The 9,806-nt window shown below is 40.9% G+C and overlaps 1 protein-coding gene across 3 annotated transcripts in view; it reads right to left on the minus strand.

The window, feature by feature from the left end:
* Window positions 1–1,464: 1,464 nt before the first annotated feature.
* The window catches only part of LOC125030725, a 10,784-nt gene continuing 2,442 nt past the window's right edge, over window positions 1,465–9,806 (minus strand). For all 3 annotated transcript variants that reach the window (XM_047620974.1, XM_047620972.1, XM_047620973.1), the window contains exons 11-41: window positions 9,766–9,806; window positions 8,719–8,868; window positions 8,501–8,635; window positions 8,262–8,421; window positions 7,955–8,184; window positions 7,689–7,878; window positions 7,384–7,608; window positions 7,138–7,301; window positions 6,935–7,062; window positions 6,747–6,843; window positions 6,509–6,634; window positions 6,325–6,433; window positions 6,081–6,254; window positions 5,806–5,999; window positions 5,534–5,726; window positions 5,246–5,406; window positions 4,983–5,169; window positions 4,795–4,907; window positions 4,502–4,721; window positions 4,314–4,423; window positions 4,122–4,236; window positions 3,825–4,042; window positions 3,560–3,749; window positions 3,103–3,263; window positions 2,930–3,027; window positions 2,702–2,853; window positions 2,411–2,523; window positions 2,222–2,332; window positions 1,979–2,131; window positions 1,738–1,896; window positions 1,465–1,660 (exon numbers count right to left, since the gene is read on the minus strand). The exon at window positions 9,766–9,806 is cut by the window's right edge and continues 99 nt beyond it. In XM_047620974.1, coding sequence (XP_047476930.1) covers window positions 1,514–1,660; window positions 1,738–1,896; window positions 1,979–2,131; window positions 2,222–2,332; window positions 2,411–2,523; window positions 2,702–2,853; window positions 2,930–3,027; window positions 3,103–3,263; window positions 3,560–3,749; window positions 3,825–4,042; window positions 4,122–4,236; window positions 4,314–4,423; window positions 4,502–4,721; window positions 4,795–4,907; window positions 4,983–5,169; window positions 5,246–5,406; window positions 5,534–5,726; window positions 5,806–5,999; window positions 6,081–6,254; window positions 6,325–6,433; window positions 6,509–6,634; window positions 6,747–6,843; window positions 6,935–7,062; window positions 7,138–7,301; window positions 7,384–7,608; window positions 7,689–7,878; window positions 7,955–8,184; window positions 8,262–8,421; window positions 8,501–8,635; window positions 8,719–8,868; window positions 9,766–9,806 — 4,724 coding nt within the window. In that variant the 3' untranslated portion in view covers window positions 1,465–1,513. The remainder of the gene's footprint in view (window positions 1,661–1,737; window positions 1,897–1,978; window positions 2,132–2,221; window positions 2,333–2,410; window positions 2,524–2,701; window positions 2,854–2,929; window positions 3,028–3,102; window positions 3,264–3,559; window positions 3,750–3,824; window positions 4,043–4,121; window positions 4,237–4,313; window positions 4,424–4,501; window positions 4,722–4,794; window positions 4,908–4,982; window positions 5,170–5,245; window positions 5,407–5,533; window positions 5,727–5,805; window positions 6,000–6,080; window positions 6,255–6,324; window positions 6,434–6,508; window positions 6,635–6,746; window positions 6,844–6,934; window positions 7,063–7,137; window positions 7,302–7,383; window positions 7,609–7,688; window positions 7,879–7,954; window positions 8,185–8,261; window positions 8,422–8,500; window positions 8,636–8,718; window positions 8,869–9,765) is intronic.

Here is a 9,806-nt window from a genome sequence, read left to right on the forward strand (position 1 = left end):
GCCAAGACAGGAGGCCAAGACAGGAGGCCAAGACAGGAGGCCAAGACAGGAGGCCAAGACAGGAGGCCAAGACAGGAGGCCAAGACAGGAGGCCAAGACAGGAGGCCAAGACAGGAGGCCAAGACAGGAGGCCAAGACAGGAGGCCAAGACAGGAGGCCAAGACAGGAGGCCAAGACAGGAGGCCAAGACAGGAGGCCAAGACAGGAGGCCAAGACAGGAGGCCAAGACAGGAGGCCAAGACAGGAGGCCAAGACAGGAGGCCAAGACAGGAGGCCAAGACAGGAGGCCAAGACAGGAGGCCAAGACAGGACTTTAGGTCTGGCCTCTAAATGGGGTAATGTTGGTCAAGGGCTTGTGTACAAGTCTTGGGCCTCAAGCCCCCCCCCCCCCCCCCCCAAATATACTGATCTATCAGTACATTAATAGATTTAGCCTGCAAGTATTATAGTATCAGGTACCCCCTTCAAGATTACCTCCCCATCCCTCTAACTGCTGCTTGTGCAAACTACTAGAGAGAATAATTAACTGCTTAATGTGGTATCTTTAATCTCTCAATCATCTTTCCAGTTTGCTTTCTGCCGTGCCTAAAGTACAGCTGACCTTTGTTCATTTCAAGACTTTATTATATCTATTTGCACGCCATGACTCCATATTAGCCTTATTCTTTGATCTAAACAAAAACTAATGATACCACATGGCGGTACCGTATTCTCCGTATGGATATATGGAAACACGAGTATCTTTGTAAAGTATTTCCTTTCCAAATGAACTTTCAAAGTCAAAATTGCCTCTTCCACATTATCCTTTCCTCGGTTCGAAGGCATTCCGCCTGCAAGTATTATAGTATATAGTATAGTAGCCGGCAAGTATTATAGTCAACTGAAATGAAGGCAAAGGGGAGATTTATATTAGCCGAATTTCTGAAACTTGCACAAGAGGCATGGGTAGGGTAGTTACCACCCAGGTGTTTCTAGCTGGGATCATAGCGGTCCATGCAGTTTTGCCGTCACTAAGGAATTGGGAAGTTTGTTCCATTTAAATACCTAAGGGAGGTTTTATACATTGATTATAATCCTGCACAAGTTTGCATAGTCTTCAACTTTCATTGCTTATTACAAGTAATAACAATTCCATTTAGTCTATAGACTGGATGTTATCACATGTACAAGGTTGGTGGGATTAACTAGCTCGTTGTGTGCATGTGAAAGATTGTTCGTTGGGCTCAGCCAAGCCTGGTCTAGAACTAAACTTAACCCTGGATGCTATCAATACACCTGCTCCTTGGAGCTTTGCTTAAAAACTCCACTTTTTAAGCATGTACAGAAGACTATGCATGCACCCCCACTTTGTACTTGTGAATTCAATTTAAACAAATTGCCCCAGAGCGGACACTATGTTGGGCAAGTTAGTCAATAAGTAACATTTGCCTGGTTAGGCTGTTTGGGTGTTATTAAAAGTCCAAATACCATAGACATATATATTAAAAGTTAAAATACTAGTTCCACACTCTACTTATAATCCGTAAGAATATCCTTTGGCATTTAATCTTATGGTCATCATTCGACTTGGGTTTATACAAGAAATAATAAGAAAGTCTTCTGCCTTCTTCATGTCAACGGGAGACTCGCATACTGCAATGCTCTGCTGGAAGTGGAATCCCTGAAAAGAAAGAAGAGTTATTTCTTCGTATCCTTTTAAATTTTTAAACTAACTACCTTTCCCACCTCTTTACTTACATCAGAAGGTAAGAGTTCATAGACATCTAGGGTATTTGTAAAGTCTGAAAGTACTGCCAAGTAAAGGTCATCTCCTATGTAGATGGAGGCTTGGGCAATAGCTCCGAAAGTTGCTAGACTCTCGAAGGGGACATAACCAGAGTCGATATACTTGAACACCTGCAAAGACATGTCTTAGTACTCCCATGATTTGGAGTGGTTTGCCTAATTTAGGCAATTATCCAAAAATGGGAACTCTTACCTGCACTTCTTTATTCAATTTCGTTCCCTGTACTTGCGATTTTGCTGCTTTATACTGAGCCAGGGTAAAGAATTCTTCTTTCAGATTCTTCCTTGAATTTAGGAAGATACCCGAAGTCACATGTTGACCCATGAACTCTTGAACAAGGGAGAACTGGAAAAGTTTAATTTTATATATTAAAATGTATACGAGTTCCATCTATTCTGTAACCTAGTACTGATTAGGTAGGTTTAGCCAAGTTACCTTTTCTTCTGCAGTAGACCAGCGATACAGTTGTGATGGAGCCATGAAAGGATCAATAGTATCATTTGCCGCCATCAAATTTGCTACCAAAAGCATCCAACCTTGGTCTCCCTGAAGACAATTATACAATTTAATAATTTAAACTTGAAACTTATGCAAAATTAAGTCTAGACTTTTTTTTTAACTTACCAAAGTCAAGTCCACTGTTGAAGCACTATAGGAAGTATCCAGAGACCAAATTATATCTATGGTATCGTTTGTCAGCTTCAACACGCTGACTTTTGTTGTTGCAGTATTGGAGGCTAGAAAATATTACCGAATATTACTCTTCGTCCTAGTCTAAGTTCCCGTTTTTGCACATTCTTTAGTCTAAACAGACTTTAATGTAATCATTTACTCAGCATGGGCATGCACAATTAAACCACTAGGTCCATTGTGCAACCTATGGGATTTGTTAGAACAGCCGAAAACTAGACTTACTAGATATTGCACCTGCGGTCACTATATAGGTGCCATCACTGGTATTGAAGGATTTTGCATCTGCAATAATCCCTAGTGTCGATCCCTGTGGTAGGTCCGTTTCCTTCTGGTTATGCAAGAGCTTTACAGTACTTGAACCGCCATTGGTACAGCTAGGAGAAAAGAGCTTTTAGTTACTAGTAATCTTTAAGATTACTTTTAGATTGTATAGACCTGCTCTATACATACCTGCCGAGTAGTCCTGTGCCTTCATAACCTTCTGTACTGAAGATGATAGCAGAGTTTACATCGGTCTCGATCTGGGTTATACTGCCGTTATCATCAACCTGGCGAAATTAAGACATTGTACACTTAGATTTATAGGCCTTTTTAAATTTAAAAATAAAAGGGACCCTACTTACTTCATAGAGAGCATATTGCAAAGGACATCTGCATTCGTAGTCACTGCATTCCCGCACGGCCATCATCGAGATCCCTCCAAATGTTCCATAACTCATTCTTCCAGAAATGGATACGGCCTTCTCACTTATTTTTTCGCCAAAGTGGTAGGTCTCGTACATTCCTGGAATATTTCAATAACCAGCTTAACCCTAAGCAGGGCTCAATTTTTGAAGATTATCTGCACAAATACTTCAGCTAGTGCTTAGACACAAAGGAGTGTATTAGACTTCACGACCTTGCCCACTTTGCTTTACTTTTATTGGGGCAAGCAAAATTAATGCTACAAATATTCTCCTAAAGGGTCTAAAGTAAAATCAAAAGGGGGTAAAAGTGGGGAGACTGGCAGTCATTTCAATAGCCTTATGGGAAGTTTATACTAAACTTTAACTTTTAGTTGGGAGAATGGGACATACATACCACAGGATAGTAGCTTTGTCTCAACATGGATCGATGACAAAGTAGAGTTGAGGTTCACCAAGCGGTCACTTGCTGCTATAATGTTTCCTTGTAGTACCGAGGCTTCATAGTCGGTTTCAGAAAGATCATAACCATTTACGTTTCCTTGTACCAACACATTTACTTGGCAGTCTAACGGCTTATCGAAGACCTGGAGCAAGAGAATTTTACTAACCATTTATACAAGACTAGTATAAAGTCTAGGTACTCTTCCCACCCCACTTACCCTTTCTTTAGTTATGGTTACCGCCCGGTCTTTCCGGACTACGTTATTGTTCAAGTCCAGAATATTTACTCCATTTATCACAGGGGCCTCCGTTTCACCCACTACATGTAGCCCTCCAGTAAAGGTTTTAACTCCTTCAATATCTTGCTGTACCCTTCCCGACTTAAATACTATGTCGGACACCAGTATTCCATCTATGGTGTCAACATGGAGGTCACCTGCAAATTTAGGTCATTTAGTATACATCGATTTGCCCTTTATAGTATTCTTCCTCCCGCCACCACCACAAGACCTTACCTTCCACTTTCACTCCATCAAAAGTAGTAGAAGAGCTTAAAGTTTCAGTAGTATCTAGTTTGATCCGGTCAGTTAAGAGCTGCTCCAGGTTTACATTATCCAACAGCCCATCGACCTGTTTAAGAAAGTCAGGATTAAATAAAGATAATTTTTTCTTGCCAATTTTTCTTTTTGCTTTTGAAACTTTTCTACCTGTAGATCTCCATTTATCGAGATCATAGCTTTGAAGACGAGATCAGCAGCACTTCTAGTCGAGTCCGAGAGCACCACCAAGTTGTCTACAGGTACTCCATCCAACAATCCTGTAGGATAATTAGGAGTCTTATCCTCTCTCCTAAAATAATTGCCATTTTATACTTGCAAACCTTCATGTGCCTCACCATCAATAGCAAGTTCTCCAACAGAAAGACCAATGTTGAAAGTCTTGTCGCCAGTGATCAGATATGGTCCACCCGTCAAGTGGATTGCATGGATATTTACATCGGTCACATTCATTGCATCTATCAACACTCCTTCAACACCTGGTCCATGCAGGGAGGTTTTTACCTTCAGATTACCAACCGTCAGAAGTTTGGTGAAGGCTATGTCACAGTTTATTACCTGCAAGGAAGTGAAATTAGAGGTCCATTCACACCAAGACCTTCAGTTAGTCTTGAAACGTTAAGATACTTACACTGGCCTCATTGTCCATAACAGTCGTTGCATAGAGAGAATCTACATTAACACCATCTATGGCGTTTGTTGAAAGGTCATTCACAGACAAGTTGGTCACGAATTCCACAGCGCCTGTAGGTAAAATGTTACAAGTGACTAGTCCCAATACATTACTTAAAAAAATTTAGTCCTGAAACACTGACTAACCAGAGATTTCTTGGTTAGAAGACTTTGTTACTAGCTTATCCAGGAAATAGAAGACATCCATGGGGCTCGTTCCTGCTTTCACTGCAGCATTTGCAGTTGCTGCATTTTTAACCACAAGGTTTGTCACTGCCATGTTGAAGGGTATTACCACATCATTACCGTTTTTCCAGATTGTTGAGGTGTTCAACTAGAAAAAAAAAAGTTGATTATACATCATAAAATACAAGCTTAAAAACAAAGCCTAAAAGGTATGCTCTACAAACCTGAATTAAATTGCAGCCATCAAGAACTCTCGAATCTGAAGTTACATCGGCAACAACCAAGTTCTCAGCAAAATCCACTGTGCCAGCCACTGTACTGCTCATATCTTTGAGCAGCAGATTGGAGGTCAATACTCCATCAATTTCTGCTGCAACCACATTAGCTGTTAAGGAAGAACAGTGTACATTAAACAAACTAGAGTAAAGTGCAATTATCCTAGCACTCTTCCATCATAGATTACCCATTTAAATTCAAGACTACCGAAAGCTTTGCACTTTAAATATACATACTAGCCACAACTTCCCCACTGATGGTATACTTTGTGCCAACATTCTGGTTTGTACTCTTGGTCAGTATTCTGTCCGATACCACAGCTACACTAAACCCATTTATGGTGGCTGGGTTGAAGTTGCCGGATATAGATACTGGCTTCGTGAAGGTCTTCTTTCCGCCAATTGCACCGTTGTAGTTTTGTGGCACAACCTGAAATTTTAGGTAAAAATTAACCCACTTGTAGCTTGTATTTTCCAAAAAATAATTTAAAAATTGTACATGTTCTTGCCTTGTCGAGGTGGGTGGTCCAGTCCTTGCTGTTAACTATAGCCAGAGATGGGCTCTGATCAAAGTGAACATCATTGTTAACCGTTATTGCCCCCGTTACCGCTTGTGGTGTGGCAGAGGTCTTCTTAAGGCTGCGGTCCACAAGATCCGTCACGTCAACACCGTCAACCAATCCACTAACATGGAGGTCGTTTGCTGTAGAGTAAAACATGAGAATCATAAAGTTTCCATCATGCTTTGCGTTTAAATAATGCAAACACTTCTATATTGAAATACCTGTTGTGCTAGATGTGAACCTCAGGGGCCCAGCAAGTGATGCACTTTCATTTACCAAGACCAAATCATCTTTAGCAGCCTGCACATTCATTCCATTAAGGCTCTGAACAACAATGTCTGCACTAGACAGCTGCAGAGATGTTGCAGTAGTTTGGTCCACGAAGGCAAGGCTCCCTGAAAGGGGAAGGTATTAATAACCTGTCCTTAAAGAAAAAAGGAGAAAAAAGAAAGAAAAGAAACTCACCAGTTTGAGGTAGGGATTGATCAAGCCGTACAAAATCTGTCACAACATTCCATCCATTGAGGTCACCATTCAGCACCAAGTCACCCGATATGGTCAGCTTCCCAAAGGACTAGAAAGTCGTTTGCTTTAGAAGTCTTCATGACCGAAGTGTATAAGAGCACATACAAAGTTTAGAAATACTTACAGTCTCTGCTTCTATGTCTTGATTACCAGACAGAGTTACCAAGTTATCATGTACCGAGGATACATCGATACCATCGATTAACTTGCCATCTGTTACTTGCAGACTTGCATCTAGTGTTACTAGACCCTGTAAAAAAGTAGGTTAAAGTTTAACTAAAGTATGTAACAAGAGTGCAAATCAATATGGTGGGATGTTTTTCCCCTTTTGTACAATTAGTGCTTTTGTCCTAGATGCTTACCTGGAAGGTATATGCTCCATTGATGGTTTGGGAGCCTGTTACAGACAAAAAGTCTGCCATCTGGTGGGTGTTAATGTTCTTAGCCGTCACAGGCTTGCTGCAATTAAAGGCAACTTTTATTAGCTTCAGGTACAAGGCTAATTTTTAGGATTGGATATTTTAGGATTGGATATTTGAAGAAATTTTACCTGAAGGTGGTAGATCCAATGTGGGGCAAAACATCAATGACTTGTTGAGTGCCCTTTCTCCAGTAACGGTTTTCCAGGCCTTCGAGTGCCAATGAATTGAGGACTTCAACATTTACATCCTCCGTCACCTGCATGTAAGACCCTATTTAGTTCCCCCCCCAATGATCGCGTTTTTACTTTTAACTACCAAGTTCCTTACTTACATGAAGTGGTGCACTAAAAACAACGGCCCTTTCTACAAACAGGTTACCATTGTCATCCATTTTATCGAGGCTAGAGGGGTCTATAGTATTAATGGTAACAGAGTCCAGCATCCTTACTCCTTCAGGGCCAGTCACTACCACGTTGTCAGTGAAGGTTAAATTTCCTTCAAAAGAGATAAATTGGTTACTTCCACCACTTCTCACCCCCCCCCCCCCTCGATAGCATCCCAGCAGGTGTGAACCTACCTGATATAGTCTGGTCAGCATCAACCGTCACAACATCAACACTTAGATTTATTCCATTGATGTTGGAGCAGCCTATAGCCGTTTTAATGTTAACATTTGTAAATGTATAGAGACCATTAATGTGAGTGGTATCCTTATCTACTATGTTATCCATAGCAATTCCATTCAGTGTTGAGCTGAGCAGGTTTCCAGACACATGGAAGTCATTTTGGTAGGTTACATCACCTGGAAGTAGGTACATTATAGCAACCTAGCCAAAGACTAGACGTTTAGCGCTGGTGCCTACTGAAATCTAGTTCATTTACCAGATAATGTAAAGTCTCCAGTAGTTCTGACAACCATTGTATTCAGTTGGTTCATGTCCACATTATTGATGTTGTTAACATCAACATTGCCATCCACAGTTACATCATTTAGAATAAATGAGCCGTCCAGTATTTGGTGCTTGAATGTATTCTGGTACACCAAGTGGCTCGAAAGATCAGATAGGTCGACCTGGAATAAATAATCTTTCAGACTAAAGTTCCGAGACCATAGTCTATAGTTATATAAATTAGGCATCAGTGCTTACTTCATTGACAAGTTGAACACCTAACTCCTGGAGAACAGTCAGGCTATTGAAAGTTTTCTTGTCCACAAAGGTAAAATTGTTTCCTTTAGTAACAATTTTATAGGTTTCTATGCCATTAAGTAATAATTGAGATCCATCACCCTGCTTGCCATGGATGCCGTTTGCATGAATGTCATTGTAGTGGTGGTTACCCGTTACTTCTTGAGAAGCAACAGAAAGTCTCATGAACTCTGTAATAGGTAAAATAAAATTTTTAAGGCAACTTCCAATACAAATGTACTTAATTTTTAGTTTGATCTTTACTTACGGTTGGTAAGCACATTATTGATAGACGCAGACGAGCCTTGCTCTCTTGTAGAAAAGACATCAGTCTTAAGCGAATGAATGTGCATGGAAGAAATTACATTCTGGTCTATTCCATCAATCATGAAGGTTGACGACATATCCAGCACTGGCATTTCATTCAACTGAAAAATTATTATTATTATTAATATTTTTTTAAAGGTTGAAATTAAACCTGTATACAACTTCCATTGCATTACTAACCTTAGTGACCCTCGTGCTATTCGATTCTAGCAGGTCTGCAGTTATGACCGAAGCAACAGCCGGCCCAGAAATGACTTGGTTTGTCGAGTGGTACAAGACATTGTTCAAGTTAGCACCTAGGACTGCTACACCATCCTGTTAATTTACAAGATTAGACCATTAGTTAGAACACTTCAGTTAGGGTGGACAACCTGTCAGGCTATGAACAATGTACTTGCCTTCAGGTTATCCGTTTTGGAGGAAAACTCGTCGAAAGTTTCTTCATTTGGTTGTATTGTACCTTGGCCCTTTACATTTGCAGTCTGAAGGATACTCGTTGTACCAGCAACAGTCAATCCGGCTGCAAAGACCTGCATTGCTTGCCAGGTCTGGAATTTGGTATATATTAGTGGCCTTATAAATGGTTACAAAATTAGGCATTAGGTTTAGAAAAATAGGGCTAGTTTACACTTGGTCATTCAAGTCTTCTTTAGGACCAACTAGAGGGGATACACACAAGGGTAGAGGGGTGGGTTATGGTAGGGATTGGTTAGAGTGCCAATTGGTGAAGAACTTGGGATTTTAGGGTGATAAGGAAGGCCGACAAAGATAAGGGTCTCCTGAAGGGAAGGAGGGAAGAGGGGGGGGGGGGGCAATAAAGAAATTGTATTTCATTAGAGGGATAAATACAATCTAAAAATACCGTTACTGGAGAAACATCTGCGATTACAAGAGGAGCCATGTACTAATTAAAGCCTAACCAAGGTAGGCATAGTATCCTCCTATAAAAGCGAGGGTGCCATCTACAATAGATGTGCACAAGGCAATGGTAATCAACACTGATAAGTGCGAAAAATGAAGAACATTTAATTGGAAAAGACAATCTATAGGGGGAGGGTCATTATGGAAGGTAGTCTTTGGTACAGTTACTGCCACTCCCTCACTGGAGTTGGCTTTTAGCCAGGCAGATTTAGAAAAAGTAGAGCTTAAATCTTGATTAGGGTGTAGGCAGCTAGGGGCTGTAGTGGGATCAAGAGTACCGTTTGCTATACCAAGTAGTATCTTAATGCAAGAGACTTCAAAGTGGGGAGTGGCATGGACCACTTCAGTACTAGGGAGGGGGGGGGGGGGCGCGAGTGCCCTAGACAGGCACCATTAATACAGACATTAGAGAGGCAGTTAATAGTTAACCTTAGAGCAGTTATACATTAGCCCCCCACCCCCCCAACAATGTAGGTTACTAGGAGCCTTTGCTCAAGTTGTGCTGCTTTTACAAGTATACCGACCTGTGGTAAATCATTAGTTATCACAATTTCATCTGCAATTG

Source organism: Penaeus chinensis, chromosome 11 (assembly GCF_019202785.1).
Source record: "Penaeus chinensis breed Huanghai No. 1 chromosome 11, ASM1920278v2, whole genome shotgun sequence".
NCBI classification, from domain to species: Eukaryota; Metazoa; Arthropoda; class Malacostraca; order Decapoda; family Penaeidae; genus Penaeus; species Penaeus chinensis.